Genomic DNA, 21,517 nt, shown 5'->3' with positions numbered 1-21,517 from the left:
TTCAAATACCCTCTGTGTCCCACAGCCTCTGTCGTACCCAATGTGAAAGACCATGTTGGCCAAATGGGCTTTTCTTGCTGAAGCAGGTGATGGATAAAGCCAGAAAGAATGCATGAATGGATCCAAGCAATGTTTGTTTAGTGAACCTCCCAGTGATATGAAAGTCAATTTGAGTACCAAAGGAATGAGCTCTGGGTGATATTGCATGACCGGAACTTAGTAAGAAAAAGTAAGATAAAAGTTATGTTGTGGTCTTGATTTTGTTCAAATACAGCGAATGAATTGCTGAATTGATAAAGCGCTTCTGAGCTGGAGGTAGTCGGGGTAGATGTGTTACGTACAGACAGCAGGACACCAGATGAGACGGGTGAGCGCATCCTAAGTCCTGTTTGTGGCTTTGAGGGAAAGATCGTAGTTTTTTGTTACATGTTAATAAACGCATTGTGTCTCACGTCACTGCAGACTTTTGCCTGTATTGAACCATTAAGTGCATGCCGGCCACGAAACATAACCATAAAAAAGCTCAGATATTTTGACGTTAAGCAAATTAACTATTGTCACTGAACATAATACACTCAGTATCAAATTTATATATCATTTTTAACAGCTGTATACCAATAACTTACTGTTAAATGAATCTAGCATAGGAATAAATAATAATTCCTTTAATTAATACCAGCCACAAGTTACAAAATGAACAGTACAGAAACAGTATAATTATCTCTCGTTAAACAGCAACTTCCAAACTAAATAAATCTAGGAACAAATATTGACCGGTACTGAGCATATGCAACTCTCAACAGAGATGAGGATGAAGCGAGATGGCTCACTCATTAGCTACTCCCAGAGAATCTGCAGCTCTCGGCTTTACGCTGCTTCATAGCAAGTTTCAGCTCACCGTCTCTTAATCCTCTCTCACCGCTGTCATAGCATTGTTTGTTTTCGTTCTTCAAACATGCATTCAGAAACTGTTGGATGGTAGCCATGTAGATGATGGCTTGATTGGTGATGTGGTGCTTTGCAGCTTACTGCCGCTTCGCTGTTCTGTAAACAGCGGACAGTGAACGATCGTAAAGTGACACATGTTCTCTGTCACTTGATAGAAAGCTCTTTTGTCAAATATGGAAAGATTGATAAACACTTCTGTTTGTTTGTGTGCGTGAGAGAGTGTGGCAAGTTTGCTTTTCTGAGTTTGTGATAATGCACGCATTGCTTTGTATGAATGTGTGACAATGTGAATACACCTGCTGTTTTTTCTCTTTTCTGTTAGTTTAGGAGGAATGCTGTGAACCACAGCAGTGACGCAGTTAGGTCTCTGTTTTCTGTCAGCGTTTTTTGAGACGCTCCTTTGTGACAGGCTGGACTAAACATCCTTTCTCGAAAATAAACATTCAACCCAGTAGTTCACAGTTAAATTCATGGGGACTTCACACTGTTTGCCTCACGTATTCGTTCAATCATGTTCAATATCCTAACACATATGGTGTAACAGACATATGTTAACGCAGTAGGGTTTAGAGAGATTTTAATTCTTCTCTTGACTCATTGAACGAAGAAGCAGGAGATACAGTACCATGCACTCCCAGATGACAGTGAAATGATTCGATCAGCAGGATAAACACTTAAGAAATGATTCATAACACAGTGTAGTTGAAAGCAGATGTTACAGCATGTTTAAGTTTTGAGCTTTAGGCTTCATGCTTGATCTTGGATTCGTTTGACAAAAAAAATATAACTTTCAGCCACATCTTGTCACTTTGAAAACAAAAATACACCTTCATGTTTCTCTACAGCCTTACCACTGCAGCCCAACTGACACTGGATTATTGAGGCAGATACCAACATCTGTATCTTCGCTAAAAGAAATCCAACAACAATAATTCTGTCTTCTTTTAACGTAAACACGTAACACAACCAAACAATCTTATGAACTGCTTATAAGTGCTAAATAGTTGGGGTTAAATAAAAATGTCACCAAGAAGACAAGTATTGGGACGTTCTCGTCCCATCAGGAGTTCTCCGCTCAGACCTGGCCGATAAACAGTGTTGTACTCTGACCAATACTACTTTGGTGCAGAATGACTCATTATTTTCTCCATATTCTTACATAGTTTACCAATTCCTTGTTATTTAAATGAACTGACACACTAGCTAGAATTGCTTTCTGACATTTAGAATACTCTAGCTTGCCTTTGATATTTTAGCCTCTGTGTTACAGTGTAATTTCAGGTGCTATTTAATCATTTTACTACATTTTGGGTAAAGTTACTAGTGGTTGGAACATCTTCCAAAGTGTTCTTGCAGTCTTTTAAATGCAGCAAGTTAACACACTGTAGATATTGTCTTGGCCCAAATGTCAGGAATTACATTTGTGTTTTTTTTTTCTCCCACTTTTTCTACCTACCACTTATATTGTTGTTTATTTCCCTCAGTTAGTGATTTCATACGTCATATTCATAGCCCACAGCTGTACAAAGACAATAAAAATGACTTCACTCAAGGTGCTACATATATTGTGGCTGCACTGCACTGCGTTTTCTGGAGGACAATGTGGTGATGGATGTCTCCCTGCATGATTCTTCAACAATGGTGAATTCTAAAGAGAAACCCGTGCATACTCTTATTCACACCTGATTGCTGTGGTGGAACATAACTAATTGCATTTACTCAAGTTACAGTACTGAAGTAGTAGAGGTGTGAATCTTCACTGTCCTCACAAAATCCGATTCGATTATGATTCTTGCATTTGAAGGCAAATTCTCGATGCATTTCAATGCATTGTATCCTCAATTTTCATATTACTACACATTCATTAATACAAGCAGTCAGATAAATCTAAACTGATTAAGTTTTCCCATAAAAGCTCGACAGGGCAATGGATGCCTATGCCATTTGTCACTGCATGAATTAGCATAGCGGCTAGCTGCTCTTCCACTCTTAGTTGGTTTCAGTCACTGCATCTCCCGACAGGATCAACAACACACGGTTGAATTTCAGCCGTCAATCACGTTTCTTTAGCCCAACATTGTTGAAACGGAATTGTTTACAAAATTAGAAATATGAATTATTTATGTGTTAATAAATACTCTCCTTCCAGTTTGTCGACTTGAAAAGAGGATTGAAAGTTGATTGAAAAACTGCATATTCTACCTGCGTTACATTTCCCCGCTCTCTATGGCGCTGGCCATTGTGTTCATTTGAGCTCATAATAGCATTGGACCTTCCCGCATGTAGAGTTGTTAACTGTGTACAAATACCCAAGGACACGTGAATAACAAGCTCTTAACTCAAGAGGTATCTTTTCATGTTTTTGAATCAATTCTGTACGAAAGCTCAGCATGAATTTGATATAATTCATGTGTTACCAGGGACTGTTACGGGTGTTGAAATGCTCTAACACTCCAACTGGTCTGAATAGTGGTTCACTGGGGATAAAGGTTGCGGTTGCAAGGTCTTCTGTGTTGTGTGGTGTGGCCCGCTGCCAAATAAAGTGCACTCTGATGCCTTTGTTTGTCCAGGGGTTGAAGGACAGAGCAGTGATGACCTCTCTCACCACAGTGCACCTCTTTTCAGCTTTTATTGATCCATCTGTGAGGTGGTGTGTTCATGTGTGTGTGTGTGAGACAAGGACAGAGACAGCTGTGTTATTATGTCCCCTCCTGCTCTCTTTATATCTCATTGTCTCTTCCTCTTTGTGTTTTACAATGAACCCAGAATTATTTCATGAACATATCTAATTCAGTTTAAGAGGATACGGCACCGTGATTGGGACACGGCATTTGTTTCTCCACCTGACCTCGTCAACAAAGTGACACAGAGGCAGCCATAGTTGGCTATCACTGTGTCTGGATTACTGCGGTAAAAACCTCTGATAGACTCAGAGCATGATGCATCTGTTGTCATGTTCTGGTTTGGAGTCAAACAGATAATCTAATTGTAAACTCTGTTTTCTCTACCTCTCCTACGTGCACGTGTGTGTCCATCCACAAGTCACCTATGCCATTTTAGTTTTGCTTCAGGGATGCGATTACCTTTACATTAAATCCAGTAAGGTTGTGTCAATCCCCCTCTGTATCAATCAATAACCTTCACATCTGCACTTCTCAGGGCTCCTGGGTCTGTATTAGTCTCCTATGAGATAACACACATACTTAAATCACCCATGAAAGAACAGTCAAAGTCGATTTTCACGCTCCATTATAACACAATTTCCCCAGTTGAACCCTCCCTGGAGTCCCACTAAATGTTCAACCTTCTTGCATCGTCTTGCGGCTCATATATTCCTCTGCTGTGGTTGTTGCTGTTGCTATTTGTACATCTTGTTAAAGCTGGAATATTTCCCATAATACATGTCCAAATAATGGTACACTTGACCAGCTTTCTTATAATTACATATTCACCCTATTTTCTAGATTCTTGGTCTCACTCTGCCCTTTGATAGTGTCACAGACTGACCAAATCACTGAACATAATTATAGTGTATGGGGTTCATTCAAAATTAAGTTGTTTTTTTTTGCAATTGCAAAATTCTCAAACTGTTTGTTCTAAAACATCAGGTTTTATAAGGTTGTGTCATCCTGTTGTTATGTTAGGGGAAATATCAACTGACCGTGTTCTTTATTGTGAAAAAAACTTTTTGTATTATTTCTCTCAGTAATGAAGTCAGACGGGTGTGACTGACTTTGCGGCAGGATTATAAAACTATGATTCATATGATTCGTTCATATGTGTTTGTGTTGTTAATGAATCATTGTTCTATTGCTAACTGTGACTAATCTGTTATTGCTGTTGCTAAACGTCTTCTGGCCTGGAGTTGGGCCGACCCTGTTTGGCACGTAGCATGGGAAGACTGATTGCAATCAGATTTGTGATTTGGGCAACGGAGACATATGTATATGACGAAATGTAAATTGGCGTATCTTCAATCTCATCTGGATTTTACGATGCAAGACACTTGGTAAGAAAAGTGCAGATTCCCCGAGGAGCATTTAAATCAGCACAAAATCAAATTGACCTACTAATGTCCATTTTGTTGTGCATTATCCTGTAATAGGATTTTAGGATGCGTCATATAATTATAATTCTACGAGCGAGGCAAGTGAAAGCTGAGGCGAGGACTGGGGAGGAAGAGAGGAAAATGAGTTCTCAAGACTCACCATCACCAAATGTGTGTGTGTGTGTGTGTGTGTGCGCGCTGCCTAGAAAGTAGGTAGCAGTCGTTGTTACAATAGCCTGGAGAAGACTGACTACAATATAGTTAAATGTCTGTTTATGGTGGACATAAACCAAGTCCTCTTGGATAAATACGTTAGCCCAGGAATTCAGCATGAAACTCAAGGCCGTGGAGGGGGAGGAGACACCGCCCCGGGCCCCAGGCAGCCTGAAAAAAGAGTCTTGAGCTGCAGTGATTTGGCCAATCCCTATGAGATTTCAGTGGAGCTTGCTGTCCTGAGTGAAATGATATACCACACTGGAGAGCAGCAGAGGAGAAAGGGTTTCCTCAAGTCTCTTGAGGTGAAGGAGACCTTGCATCAGGACAAACAGAGCCTGATGTGGTTATCAGAAACCGAGGCGTCGGAGGACCAGGATGTGCCAATGCATGGAAGACATACAACAAGACGTTCAGGGAAAGGCACCTGAATATGGAGTTGTATATTAAAGGTCTCTGAGATAAAGGACAGGCGTTGCCTTGAGCTAGAAGAAGTCAAATTGCTTAAAGGCTTTGATGACCTGCGCAAGGAACTGCTCAGCAAGGAGGTATCAGCACAGAACAAGACCTTCAAGAGCAATGTAGCAAAGAAGACATAAACAACAGCAAAAAATTCAAGAAGGCTGGATGAAATGCGTCGGTTTCCTCACAGGAGGATCAAGGAAAAATAAGGAAATGAACAACAGGGAGTCCAATATTAACAGCATGTGGTTGTGAGGAATGTAGTCAAATTGGGATTACAGGTGTTGAGATGTCACGTTTGTAAATGTTAGCCCCGGCTTGTGTCTGTAGAGACCCAGGAAGGGGGTCCGCTCTTTTGCAGTATTTCCATTAGTATTTCCAGGTATCTTTTTTTTAAAGACATATTCGGGGAATTGCCTTCCCTGCTTTCAGGAGTCGGCCCTGTCACAGTACATCGAGTGCAATCATTAGTATTCCTCATTCATTATCATAATCATCTTTTGCTAAAAACAGCAATTTAATGTATTAATCTAAAAGATATTTCATTTTTTCATCAATCATTGATGTACTTAATTTTCACATGTAAACTTTTGAATAACGCCACCACTACTTGCTACTGAAACAGACCTTTTGCAAAGTAGAATCTAATTTAATTTCATCTAATCGACGATCGGCTGAGGAAATGACTGTGACATGCACAAATACTTATCAATGAACGTCCTCTCTTCCGTGTTGTTTGCCAGCACTGTGGCCCACCTTCCCCCATCTGCCTGTGTGATGGCTTTGTTCAGCTTATGCTTTGTGCTACTTCACCTCATTTACCCCAGTCTTCAAAGTCTTCAATTACATTTTCTTTTCTTTTTTTAAATTGCTCTCCAAGTCATCTTCACTTACCAAAGCACGAGAGAACTTCTTTACACATCACAGTGGCCGTAGTTTGGTTGTTTTTGTTCAGAGATTTGAGTTGGCTGTGCTCACATGGGCCCCTCAGGTTGGAAACAAATCCATGGTATAGTCATTAGCTTAGCAGTAGCATTTGGCAATGACAACACCTGTTGCTGGCATCTACTGTGGTGCTCGCTAATCTGTGAAGGACAGATTCCTAAAAATAACATCTGATGATTAAACCAGTGTTCCTAGATGGATCGCTATTCTTCGATCATTGAATGCGTTCCACAGCAATTAGATCTAATTGTAGAATATTAGTATTTTGTATTTTGTACAATTAGTTCTGTATTGTCTGTACAGACTCTGTCAATTACAGAACCTTTATTTTTTTCATTCGAAAAGGCATTGTGAGCAAAACATGTTTCATTTTCAAAAAGTCAAAAGTAATTTGAAGCACAAAACCGGACGTGTTGACCTTTTATTTTTTTTATATAATTTAACTGATACCAAAATCTCTTCCTAGCCTGAACCAAAGCACCATTTGATTGCCCTGAGAGTTCACCTAAACCTAACCACCATTCTGCCATTTGTGTGCAATGATCATTACTTCACTCTACTAATGTTGCTGTCGATACGCAACTGGTAATAACAATTAGTAACATATTAACACAATTTCTTGGAGTCAGGGTTGACTGCAACTTTAATTTCATATCAATTCTAATCTTAACCCTGAGATTACCCACCTGCATTGAGTGAATCACCTGAACCATGGGTTATAATTATAGGGTTTCTCATTAGTATAGGGTAGTATTTCTTACTCAGAGGTGGGATGATTTCTTTTGAATATCCATCCTTAAAGTATTTTCCAAGTATTCCTTCATATATACCATCAGTGTGTTAGTGTGCATTCTGTCACATGAGGACCAGATAATGCTGACACCCACACACATACAGGCTCACAAAGCCTGATGCTGTAATGCTGCTTGTGTGCAGACTCACTGTGTTAAGCTTTTGACTTTGTTGTGCCGGTAGTTCCCTGCACAACAAATGACTTCCAAGAACTCTCAAATTGCTTCCTGGGATTAAAGGAAATGTAGTTTGGATTTAGAAAAGGCTTTTGATTCGTGTAGACTCAGTACAAATTAATTTGTACTTGCTCATTAACACGCGTACAATGGTACAATAACGAACACAATTACACCCACCGCATTCATATTATATTTATTAGACTCTCTGAGCTCTCTGCATGGAGGTAAGGCGCTACTATCCACTAAAAAGCCATCTTTTATTTATTTAAGATGGTGATGAAAATTGTATTTTTGATGATTACAATAGGACATAATTATAATCTTTTTGTCATTCCATCTGGTTGGCTTTGCTCATCAAGTATAACAGAGAGAATAACAGGAACATTATCAGGGTGCTGCAGTAGCATTTACAGCTATTTATGCAAATATGAACTGCGTGTTGCTTCAAAGGATATTCTTCTAACGCATTTTCTCACCTCCCAAATCAATGGATGAAGGTGCCATTAAATTGTATCATTACTTGCTTGATGTGATATTTCTGCAATTTGTTATCTTATTTCCATAGTTTTGGCTATCGTTACTATTAGAAATACAAACCTGAACTAAAGTTAAGAGCTGAGAACTCGGACCACAACAATGTTTTAAAAACAAAATGTTTCGGGGATTTCACAAAATCATCAACTTCCCAACACACGAAAACATAAATGTAATGACATCTGAAGACATCAATTTGACGACACATAAAAAACATGAATTTGATGACATAAAAACATCCATTTGACAACACGCAAAAACATTCATTTCACCACAGACAGCTCCATCAATTTCACGACACACGGAAACCAAGCTGCAACCTCCGCGGGTGAAACATTAAGTCTATTGACGAATTGCCCCAAAACTCTAGTTTATCGAATCGTCTCTTGAGGCTGGTGCAAAAAGGGAGTCAATCCCAATAGACCCCCATGTTAATATGACAAACTTAACAATATAAATAAACATGTTGACAGCCTGGTACAAAAAGCAGTTTTGATCTCTATAGCTAGCTACATCCCCGTTATTGACTCCTGTAAGGGGGTGTGGGGGTTCTTCATTGGCTAGGTCGTCCTTTCTTCCTCTCCCACTGTTCGTTCTTGGCCAACTCCTTTTTCAATTTGGTTTGCCTGCCAAACTTTTACTCAGGTCTCCCAGTTCTGCTCTTTCTGGGCCAGGTCCTTGAGGCTTGAGCCCCTGTAAGCCTGTGCATGGAAACGACAGGGAACTCCACAAAGTCTGCTTATATTTACGAACCTTTCCAAACCAGACACCTGAAGTTCATTTGAGGGAAGAGGGAAGAGTTAACCCAGTATTGCATCTGTGCTTAACTGACCCAAACTGGAACAAAGTTTTGAGTGAATCGTGCATTACATCATTGCTAATTTCATCCATTTTCAGTGATGACAGGAACAAAAGACTGCATGGTATCTCAAAATAGCTTCTGGGTTTCTGTTTGGTGTCATGCATAACAGGTACTTAACAAAGAATGGACAGTACATATTTTACAGGGTCTTATCACTAAATAGCATCTGTTTGTTTCAGTCTTGCATTAAACTATTAAATTCATTGCACCTCCTCCAGTTTGAACAAAAGATTTTCTCTTTCTCTTTCTCTCTCTCACTCTTTTTATTTTGTGCTCACAGCGTTATTGAGGATCTTTTTTACATTCATCTTGTGGATTTGATTGGCAGTCTTTGACACGAGGGGGCTGCATTCAGCCAACCACTGATCTTTTTTAAGGTTTTCTTCTGTCCCCCGCCATTCTTGTCACATCTGTCATTTGCAACCTCCCACTGGAAAGGCTTTGTTTAGAACAGATATCGGAACTTTTGAAGGAGTTACCAATATTGTTCAGAGAGTGCAGCTCCCTTGCACTGTGACAAAATAGTTAATGTTATGTAGAGCCATCAACGGCAGCAGGAACATTCAGCCAGTGTCTGCTGTTGCTACTGCCACCCTAAACTGAATGGCCAACTCAATGTGTTCAGTGTGGGTGTCGCATTAACATTTGTGTTTACATACTATTTCAGCATTTAGCGCACGTTCCAAAGCAACACTGAATACAAGGGGAGGGAGGACATTTTAACAGGACACAATGGCTTCTACTGTCTGTACTAGGAATGTTTTGTGAATCGGAAGATAATATTTGGCATTGTACAACAATGCATTTCCTTTTAAATATTTATATACTCCAACAAAAACATCTTTTAGTTTAATTTCTTTGTAAAACTAGACTGTTTTCATGCATATAAATCATGTGTTCTTCATATAACTACTAATATTTGCTTGTTTCAGTAAAATATTATCAATTTGCTTGCTTGACAATAAAAAAATCTGGTTTTATTTTAGTCAAAGTTAATTCAATTTGGTGTAGTAATGCAGTTCAAATTGGAATCATTTGAAATATCTACTGCTGACATATGGTACATTTTTGGGCTTATGGCAGGGTCAAGAAATTAATTTTTTTTTAAATAACAATGTTGACATTGCTTGACAGAAAAGCAAACCAAGAGGACATTACAAATAGCTGCTCAGCAACTGTTGCATGTGTTGTGTTCATGAACATTTTTTAAACTTTGGAAAGAGTGGGAAAAAATGCTTTTCATACGTCAATACGTCTTTATTATGCGATTATAGAAAAGTGGGTTTAATACACAAATTCATAAGAATTTGACAAACAAATTCAAATAGTGAGATCTTTCTTTACAAAATATCAGAAAATAAGCTCAAACCTTAAAATGTCTTGTTTTGTTTGTCCAACAGTTCCAAAGTTTACTTTCTCATCAAAAGGTATCAACATAATTGTACATTCATTTTCTGTCAGTTGACAGACTTATGACTTCATATTTATTTAAAAAAAGCTGGCTACTATAAGGCAGACAGTATTAAAAAACTGCTACCCAATTAAATGCAAACTTAATTTGGCTCCACCTGGTTATCTTTAATTTCCTTCAAAAATAAAATGTATGCAGAAAAATGTAAAGATGCTACAATTACTGTGAAAACCTTTCTGTTGATATCATTCAAATACATCATAGAAGGCCTACTCTTCCAACAGCAAGCCATTTCTTGATAAAGCCATGTGTATGATGTAGAGGGAATCCAATGAGTTCAGTAGAGTTGAATTGATTGTTCACAGAAAACAGGTACTTGTTTTCTGCTGATCAGAGGCCAACTCCAGATTAAACCATGACTCAGATTCCTGCCTCACCCCATCTGTCTCGCTAAAATGTAGACATCTCAGGACTCTATATTAGAGACGAACCTCTTCTCAGCTGCAGTCATAAATCATGGCCGAGGCTGCAGGATCCGTGGTACCACGGCTTAACTTAGTCATCATGTTTTTACAGGTCCTTTTCCGCTTATCAGCCTGAAAACCTGTGTGTGTTCCCTGAAAGCACGCTTATCTTCCCGGGTGATTACATTGACCCCAGGCCATTGATTGCACATCGTCTACGCTAGAATGTCATTAGAACGCAGATGGTGACCAATTTTTGCATCCTGGCAGGGCTCTCTGCTCAACCAGCACCATCTTTTCTAGCCCCGTTTCTGCTGTGTGGAAAATAGCTTCTGACTGTTTCTGCCGCTTCCCAAAGCAGAAATGAGCCTTTTATTATGAGTTAGGTCAGAATGGAATACGTTTGATTTTTTTTTAATCGTTTTCCCCTGTGGATATGTGAGTGTTTTTTTCTGCTTGAGTGACAAAGCAATTGTTCGAGGAAGGAGAAAGCTGTTGCTACGTTGCACTTTGCTGTTTAATTTCTCTGTTTTTCATGTTCCCTTCTGGCTGTCACAACATCTGTCGACAGGTTGAGTATTGTGGAGCCCCACTGTATACTGCAGGGCGGCTGTAGTTCGACACTAATCCTTTTTCGTTTTTGTATTTCCATTCTTCTTTCTGAGCAGGTCAGTTGCACTGGCGGCAATACAAATAGAGGAGACGCTGAATACCTACTCTAATCTCCTCTGTGCTCTCTGCTCACCCTCCCTGAAGGAAAGCAGATAAATCTCCATTCTTCAGATATAGAGGCAGACAGCTGGAGGGTCATGTCTTTGCTGTGCTCAGTCACTGGCCTGCTTAACCTTGGCCACTGGAATTTGTCAATTTATTGGGATAAAAAACCCATCCATGAGACGATATTAAGGATACGTTATTTACTTTGGGGATGGGAAAGGGTGCTGCATGATTGTAGCTGATGAGAAATGTTTCCTATAATAACAATAATAATAGTGGTAATAGGGCTGCATGGTGGTGTGGTGGCTAGCAGCTCACCACAGCAAGGTACCCGGGCTAGACGGGCCTTCTGTTGGAGTTTGCATGTTCTCCCTGTGTTAGCGTTGGTTTTCCCAAGCTTAGGTTGATTGGCAACTCTAAATTGAATATACTCTGTACTCTGTACTCGAGACGCGACCCCGAACAGAATCAGAACCGTTTATTGCCAATGTATGTTGCACATACAGGAATTTGTCATGGCGGGTGGTGCATAACATAAACGGTTAAATATAATGGATGGATAATAGCAATAGCAATAAAATGAAATTGAAAGTTGAAAGGGTATTGAACTGGAATAAAAAGCAATATTCAACAGTATTATGTACAGCAGTTTTCTGCTGCATATTTTGTGTACACTCTGCTAAAATAAGATTATTGCTTTTGCACTCATAAATGCACTTTTCCCACCTAAAATGCAATGTTACTGTTACTACTTCTGCAGCTAAAACAACTTTGAGAAAATTAGTTCACTTTCCATCCACCACAGACTCCCTGTTATAGTTACATATAAAGCCCAAAGGTCTGTGATGACACATTGAATGTGGCACTTCACGTTAATATCTCACATCATGACAGCTCACGTAGAAATGCAAGGATTTTTAGGTGGATTTCAACACCATGATATCAGCGCTCTTGCTGGTCAAGCTTTACCAGCTGTCGCTGTCCAGTGACCATGCCCAGCTGTTAAAACATTGAGCTTTCAAACTGAAAGCACAGAATAGGTCTGAGAAGCACACATCACAGACCCTGAACTGCAGCGATGAGCTGTGCTCATAGGGCTGTGGGCTGTTTCCTCCTGCAGCTCTCTGTCAAACTACATCAGTTTGCAGATAACAGAGTGTTGTTCAGACTGAAGGTTTTGCAGTTATGAAACAACAGTCTCATAATATAACCCAAAAATCACAAATTTGTCCAAGAGGGCTTTAGAATCTGCACAGACCGTAAGACCCTCTCTGTCTTAAGACTCTTTATTCGATGATTGTAGATTTCAGGAGAAGAGCCACAGCCTCTGTTTTTAACCTTTGGATGATACTCCACCTAAACATTTTTTTTTTGTATTTTAATCTTTCAGAGAGAACAAAAACTGTGATCAGCTTGTATTCATGTTGGTTAGAGTGGATTCATAATATTTTTGCTGATGTTAAGCTCAGCTTGTAACATACAGAAAGTAACTTTAACTTCCCATGGAGCACTTAAATTGAGAGTGAGACGTTGATAATGAAAGGAATTGAGATAATGAGTTCACTGTGTGTCATTATGTCTCAAGCCACAGCAAATTAAATGGCTGTTGCTCCACCACCCTCTTGGTTTTTTCCCTGCATGGCTTAAACAGAATTTCCCAAGTTGGCTCTGTGCCCGGGAGATACTTTGGGCGTGACCCGTGCTATTAACCCAGCGTGTTGTCTGCCTTGGTCATGACAGCAGGTAAAATGAGCCAATTTTGTTTTGGTTGTCAGAGACATTGATTTATTGTACGTTTTGGCACGGGGCTCGTCATCACTATCGTCTTTGTTTTTAGTCAACTAAGTGCATTTGGAATTGTTGTATCAGAATGCTATCTTTGTGAGCAAACAAATCTTTCTCTCTCTAAAGTGTTTCTGCTTTTATGTCAACACTTTGAAATCGCATTCATTCTCACTAGAAAGCCCTCCCGGATGCTCCACGTCTCGTAAATGATCTTTTCATTCATCTTTTCATTCATAACAGAAAGAATTGATTGTACATTCAGTTTCGTCTGTTGTTCACAAAACAAAGGCGATGAGCCGGAGAGAAAGCATTTTACAGAAGCACTCACCAGAAACGTGCTGATGTCGTTCAACATGGGCTTTCCACCATTGAGATTCAGTCATAGAAAATGACCAACTGATCAAAGTTTAATATTTATGATGATTGGCGATAATAGCGAATTATAATCCGAGAAGGAGCTTTGTTGAAGGAGGGAGGGTATTTTGTGTTCTAGTGTATTAGCAGGGAAGCTCGCTGGCACACAGCTGTTCTTAATAACCATTATTAGTGCCAGCCAAACAATGTGCACTGTGATTCCAGAGTTGTAGCTCACTCTTTATCCATTCACTTCCTTATGATTCTTAAAATAGCGAGTAGAGTTTTTATGTGTGAATCTGTCCCTGTTTTGTTTATCCTGCGCAGTCCTACAAATGCTGTCACATGGGGATGTTAATAAGATCAGTCAAATGGTTAAAAGAAATATTTCATATTTAGGATAGTATAGTAGTAAGTATTCCAGGGTTTAACAGGTCGCAGTAAAGATATGCTGCAATGTGCCAGCAAACACATGGGCGAAGAAGACTGAAAGCTCGTCAACATTGATGTTAACATTGCTGGATTTCAATAAAAAAAAACAAAAATCAACTCTACAAATGTTTTATGATGAAGGAATTACACTTGAGACATTTGTTAGACCTCAAGGATACACACAATATATTTGGGGGAATAACTGCAAGCCTATTTGTGTGATCCCTTCTTCCCTCTAAAAACTAGTGAACACAACTTTTGGTTGTTTCGAGTAAAACTCCACAGGGCGTCTTTAAAGGAACAAATTCATCTTTTTTATTTTGGGCAACACTAGCAGCATGGCTCTTTGGATGGCAATGTCGGTCTGTTGGTCAGTCTGTCACTTTGGTCCTGACTGAAATATCTCAACAAATGGTTTGCCATGGACGTTTGTGTAGACATTCATTGTTCTCAGACAATGTGTTCATATGATGTTTGTGATCATCTGCAGGTTTATATTTTTGATTCAGAGTAAAATATCTGGACAACGATGGGATAGATTGCCATGAAATTGTGGGAAACAGTCATTTCTGCATGAATATATGAGTAATAACTGTGATTCTTTTGCAGAGGTAGAATTGAGGAAATACCCAGATTATTTTAAACGTTTCCCACCTGATATTATTGCACAGTAGACTATGTCAGTGGTTTCCACTGACGCTCTGCAGATAGATATAGAGATGGATTGCATGCTACCTCTACTTCATTTGACATTCAAAATAAAGTCTGCTGAGCGTTGAAAATGGTCTGATAATGTTCAGAGGGTGTTTTCACTGCTATACACACAATACAGCAGGCCCCAACCCCAACTTTGGCCATAATACATATAATAGCATATCATATTTGAGCCAATGAAGAATAACTGGAGCCATACTCCACTCATGAATATTTAGATTGAGACTTTTTTCCCAACCTTCTTCACAGAAACATTTTGCAGTGTTTAGTTGGTGAAAATTGCTGCCAGGGAATGTAATCACTGAGAGCATCTGAAGCCTCCTACTCTCTCCACCCTTCTACTTAATAATTCAACAACAAGCATAGCCTCTGTGGGCATTCACTGTGAAAGGGAGTGCATGACCTCCAGCACAGCAGCAGGTGGTATACTGCAAGAGGTTGCAGTGTGCAGAAATTTACGTGAAGTTGCTTTGCTCTTCGGTGTCTATTTTTTGTGGGTTTTTTGCCAGGGCTCGAGAATATTTGGAATAAAATGTCACACATTGAGCTACAGGCAAAAGGACATCAGTGTTAATAACACTGAGAAGATCTGATTGATCTTTCAGTTACACTTTTTCAATGTTACAAATTTTCTTTTCCAGGTAAACCTAAAGCACATTATATATTTTGCATGCAGGAAAAGTTCCTCATTATACTGCTAGGTATCACGCACGACTGTAATCAGTTAACTGTGCGTACAACACTCATAAAGTTAACTGGTATATGTGGTGATCATCAGTTGAAATATTGTTTTTGCAAACGTTGAAACTGTCTTGCACAAAATCAGCAATTGTTTCCACATGAAAGCTGTATTAACTTTCTACAGCACTTTACTGTCTTCATGAATCACTGTGCTCGCCGTTACAACAATGTCATTTGAATCAGTCAAGGGCATAAAAAAGTGTCACTGATCCAGTTATGCAATCTAATAAAATGGAATCTGTGTTTTGAAAAGCCACGAAGCACAACTGCAAATATTAAAGCTACTTTGATTTTAAATCGCCGTGACATGCAAATGAGCCCAAGCAGAGTGTGCAGACATGTTGGGTTGTCATAGCAGCCAGCATGAATGATACCAGAGCTCTGGAGCCAGCTGATACATGCGGCCGTTACAACTGTGGTTGACACAGTTTCTCTTATGACAAAGTGTTGTACTCATGCCAATCAAGACTGAGCACAGAGTATGAAAACACATTGTCAATATGTCCTACCCTAACACACCTTCTGGTCCATAGCGACTCATATTATTTACAATAACATTTTTTTCTCTATTTTAAATGAAATGTATTGAGACCAAGATGTTTGTTTACACAGAAGAAAACTAAAATGTTGCCCAGTGCACCACTAACTCGGACCAGATTAATCCAATATCAGTTGCAATTAATTTATCACGTTGAGATGGCAGGGAAGTAATCCCATTTGTTGAATGACTGTTGAATCTCTGTTTTAGATTACGATGTCTGGTGAAGCAACTGGAGAGAGGAGAGGCTTCCCTCACTGATCTCAAGAAGAACCTAGAATATGCAGCGTCGGTGCTAGAATCTGTTTATATCGAGGAGACGAGGTAAGTAAACAACAGCTTTCTACAGTGACATGGTTCATTTATGAAGAACAATAGTGCAGCACTGACAAATATAGAATACAGAATTACACACCGTCATGACGAATATTACACGAAATGTGTAGCAGGCATATTGCAAACCGTACCTTAACTCTGAAGTACTTTTAAAGATAATTTACTGAGGTACTCTACTTACTTACCACTACATTTCAGAGGGAAATGTTGTACTTTTTACTACGTTTATCTAATATCTATAGTTATTACTAACTTTTTAGACAGAGGATGCATTGCTACCGCTGCCAAGGAGGTTACATTTTTGGTTCAGTTTGTTTCTTTTACTTTTAGTTAAACAGGATTACGGGAAAAACTACTGGCCTGGTTTCCATGAAAGGTGGTGTTAGGGTGTAGCATTATTTCAGAACTTCGATAACTTTCAGTGTGCCTCTCTAGTTATAGATTACACTACCCAAAAGCATATGACCAGCTACAATATTTCAGTAAAAGTGCAGACATTTTAATACATCAATAATAATGATTCACTCTCAGTGCACAGACCTCCACCAAGGCCAAATGCCATATTGCCGATATTCGGATCTGCTTCAAAATTCATGAGGTTTCTTTATTGACCCATGCTGCAAACTTCTACCAGATTTCATGAAAATTCGGCCAGTAGTTTTTACGTAATCCTGCGGACAAACAAACAAACAGAACCAAAAGCATAACTTCCTTTGCAGAATAATAATGCATCACTGTTAAATTCTGCGCTTTTACTGAAGTAGCTTTTGAATGCGATACTTCTAAATGTAATGGAGTATTTATGACAATTGTATTGCTATAATAAACAACCTAAATACTTCTTCCACTGCCAAATATGAGGCTTGTGGTCAATGGAAAAGTCATGGATCGATTGTTGTAAAGATATGGTTGAGATTAGGGAATATGCAAGGTCAATGTGTGTCAATAGTGTAGTGCAGGTCCAGAATCTGAGATATGACCGGGCTTATGGAAGTATGTAAGCCTCTCGTCATCTAGATCCCAGCAGATTAGGGCCAGCGATGGCAGGACCACTCCAAGATGAAGGATGATGAGCTATCCAGTGCAGAGTCCATGTAGCACCATGATTATCAGTGTGATGTGAATGCTTTCTCTGTGCCGTAAGAACATGTATTTAGTTCAGAGGGTGGAGACCAACAGGCTTTGCTCTTGATCCCTTGTACATGTCAACACAACAGGGTAGCTGTGGAGAATTATGTCCCACAATTGGATTTGAATACTCCATCATGGTGTTTCAAAAGGCCTGGGATGTTTTAATGTTACATAAGAGGCAATGTTATTTGATGGACAGCGCTGGGATTTTGAGTTTGCTGCAATAAAGGATATTTCAGTAAGCCTTTCGTCTCTCTGCATCTGTCTGTCCCCTTTTCTTTGCTTCTTTTCTATTTGTGTGTCTGTCTTCTACCTTACATACCTCCTTTCTCCCTTCTTCCAGGCGCTTGGTGGACACAGAGGATGAACTCAGTGACATCCAGTCAGAGTCGGTGCCCTCAGAGGTGAGGGATTGGCTGGCCTCAACCTTCACCCGCCAGATGGGCCTGATGCTGCGTCGCAATGAAGAGAAACCTCGCTTCCGCAGCATCGTCCACGCCGTCCAGGCGGGAATATTTGTTGAGAGGTAACGTGTTTGCGATGCACAAGCACACAGCCGCATTCTCATATCGCCGAGTAGTCATCAATGTTGAATAATTAACATGGATTGTCACCTTTATCTTTCACCCGACTGAAGTCGCAAATCTATCATTGTTCAAGTGTAGCCCACACCGACTTAAAGCAGTTCTATCAACATCTTTAGCACGGCCTTGAATAATGAAAAGACAACCATGGTGCTCTCACACAGTGAATCTTCTGCACGAACACTTTTTATCACTGACATTTTGCAGAGCTTTGCTGAAGTGAATGTTCTTTAGTTTTGGACTGTTGGTTGAACAAGATAAGACATTTAATGAAATGACACTGTGCTCGTGATCGACATTTGCCACAGTTTTCTGGTGTTTTATAGACCAAACGATTAATCCGTTAACAGATAAAATAATATAATAGTAATAAGTAATCACTTGTGAAATCAATTATTAGTTGCAGCCCTAATGTAGTGCGCTGTATTTACTCTTTGCCATTTCATTTGAGTGTCCTGATTGTGTGAAATGTATGCACTACGCAATGTCCACACTACAACCATGTACACTTCTTTCTGCTAACAATCACTCAATGCAGATGCCAAAATTGTACATCGCCATCAACGATTCATAAGTGTCTCAAATCTCCATTTACTCTTCACTCGAAGTAAATTATTGACTGATCTATATGATGCAGTCAATAGATTCTATAGGCAGAAGTGAACGAGGGAGGGATTTGGGGTACAGGGAATTGTCTAGGTTAGAACATAGTTGATTGTTAATGTGGAGCATATTTCTCAACTCTCTATTTGTACTTTACTGAATGAAAACTAGCGGCAGCCGAGAAGCTGGAGAAGCCGATTCAAAACTCGAAACCACTACAAGTGGGTCTGAAAACTGGTCTGGTCTTTTAACATTTCAATTAGTTGCGAATGTGTTTGTATTCTCTGAACAGTCACTCACTCACCTGAGTCACCCATCACAGCCTTGGCAAGGCCCGCTGAACACAATCATTCAGAGGCTTGCGAACGGCTCCCTCTCCAAGGCTGTGCCAACATGCAACATACATTTGTTCAAATCAGTAAGCCTCAAAGATGTAAGCTGTAATCTTTCTTAATCTGTTGTTACAGAGGGCCGTCTGTTTTCAGACATTTACAATGACGAAAGATTGGAAAAGGGAGGATGAAAATGAAAAGGTGGAACAGTGATGAAGCATGAGGTGTCCACCATTTTAAATTTGAAAAAATGTCTTTTTCTGACAAAATGGCCAGCTTTATATTAAGTTGCATTCATGGAAGTTATTGAAAGACTTTAAGTGATTGTATATTTTGTTGTATTCCACTGTTTTCTTTTTGGATGCTGAGCAATGTACACCAACTTCTAATATTCCACTAATCTCATTGAGAATTACACATCTTGTATTGCAATATGAGATTAAATTAATCTATATTCTATCCTTCACATTCGACAAAGCCTGAAGCCATTGCCATGTGAAAAACAAATCCTTTCTCAACTAAACCTTTTCAGCACATATCAAACCAAATTGTGTTGATTTGAGGGTCTATAGTTTGTCTTGGTGGTTTGGTAACCTTTGGTGTTTACACTCAGCGGTGCGCTTCATCTGATGTTTTTATCTCGTCCGAACAGGATGTACCGTCGTACCTCCAATATGGTGGGACTCAGCTACCCCCCTTCTGTCATATCTGTGCTGAAGGTATTAACACGCGCACACACATCCAAGCAGAAGCTCACAGATATGAAATATCAACTTTGTACACTTGTGCCAAAATCAAGACTACATCCCCTGAGCTGTTGACAAGAATTAGATTTGCAGCACCACACATCTTAACCCTTTTTTTCTGAAAAGATGAATACATTATTTGAGGGGAAACCTGTCATTATTTGAAATTTTTCTTCCCCTCACAGCATGTTGACAAGTGGTCGTTTGACGTGTTCGCTCTGAATGAGGCCAGCGGGGATCACTCACTTAAATTCATATTCTACGAGTTGCTCACAAGATACGACCTCATTAGCCATTTCAAGGTAAAGCCTCAAGGATATATACCGGTATATGTATATGCACTGTGCTGCTGGTCATTGCTTTGTCATTAAAACAAGGAAAAACTAGAAATATTCAGTATAGATCACAATAACCTTCACAATGCCTGATTTGCTGGAAGTCAGCTGACTCACGTCTGTGTCTCTTAAGAGTTAGATTGTGTCGTGTCTCAACAATGACTGAATTATAAAGGGGGATGGACATACAGTACTCTATCTCATCTGACACTGGTGGAGCTGATTTTCCACAGCGCCTTACAGCTGAGGACACTTCACTTTAAGTGACAGCATCTTAGCGTAAATGACATGGGCAATGAAGCTGACATGAATATGTAATCATAGTCTGCGGTAGCCTAAATGATTCACGATCCATGATTTTATGACATCAATTTCAGATGCTGCGGGGACTGTGCGTGTATCGCCGAAATTGTATGCACTCATCATTTAAATCGCTCTATAGCTTTAAGAAGTGTCTTACTGTCTGCGGTGTTTTTTTCTCTTTTTTTTTAAGCTGGCAGTCATTTGTCGTTGTTGTTTTGTCTGCCGTCAGATCCCGATCTCTGCGGTGGTGTCATTCGTGGAGGCCCTAGAAGTGGGATACAGCAAACATAAAAACCCCTACCACAACCTGATGCACGCTGCTGATATCACGCAGACTGTACACTACTTGCTACTCAAGACTGGCATGGTGGTGAGTAGGGTTTGACTGCACAATTACACGTTAGACACCTACATAACCCAGTTCAACATACAAGCGTTTGTTTGGTTCCCAGTAGGAAAGCTTAGTCTACATACCGGTAATCATATTATCCACATGAGATTCAGAACATCTCTGTCCGCTGCCGTATGCCAGCCTTATTGGAGCTTTTTTTTTTATTGGAGGATCCATTCTTTCCTTAAACAAGACAAGACATCCCCGTCTTGCTCAGGGCAGGTTTGAGAACATCAACCCACATATCTAAGATCATCTGTCAAAATGAAACACTTATTAAGGATCGTTGTCTCAACATTTGAAGTTTATTTGTTTTGTTGCCCAGACGTCGCTTCATATTTCATGTTCCTTTTTTCATCTTGTGACCTATATTTCAATGCTTCCCACTGGAGTGACTTTAGGGCATTTCTGATGCTGCATTCATTCCCAAAAAAAAAAAAAAAAAAAAAAAAAAAAATCTTTAGCCTCGCTAAAGCCGAGTTCAAAGTCCCCCATCCAGCCAACCAGCTGGCCGCCTCCGCTTTGTGTTTTTATTTAATCACCGTAATAAGGTGGCTGCGACAGCTGTCGACATGGTGTGTTTCTTTGGGCACTGCCTTGCAGAGTAAACCACATTA

The 21,517-nt window shown here is 39.7% G+C and overlaps 1 protein-coding gene across 1 annotated transcript in view; it reads left to right on the top strand.

Annotated features, from left to right (window-relative positions):
• Nucleotides 1-21,517, top strand: part of LOC306789765 (dual specificity calcium/calmodulin-dependent 3',5'-cyclic nucleotide phosphodiesterase 1A-like) — a gene marked incomplete at both ends in the record, with an annotated part of 71,075 nt that overhangs the window by 37,337 nt on the left and 12,221 nt on the right. Inside the window, 5 exons of the mRNA XM_079285836.1 lie at nucleotides 16,350-16,463; nucleotides 17,950-18,132; nucleotides 19,778-19,844; nucleotides 20,057-20,173; nucleotides 20,739-20,879. Coding sequence (XP_079141962.1) covers nucleotides 16,350-16,463; nucleotides 17,950-18,132; nucleotides 19,778-19,844; nucleotides 20,057-20,173; nucleotides 20,739-20,879 — 622 coding nt within the window. The remainder of the gene's footprint in view (nucleotides 1-16,349; nucleotides 16,464-17,949; nucleotides 18,133-19,777; nucleotides 19,845-20,056; nucleotides 20,174-20,738; nucleotides 20,880-21,517) is intronic.

This window comes from Melanostigma gelatinosum, assembly GCF_949748355.1.
Source record: "Melanostigma gelatinosum genome assembly, chromosome: 15".
Classification (NCBI taxonomy): domain Eukaryota; kingdom Metazoa; phylum Chordata; class Actinopteri; order Perciformes; family Zoarcidae; genus Melanostigma; species Melanostigma gelatinosum.
The sequence above is the reverse complement of the archived record's forward strand: the minus strand, read 5'-3'. Positions and strand labels throughout refer to the sequence as shown.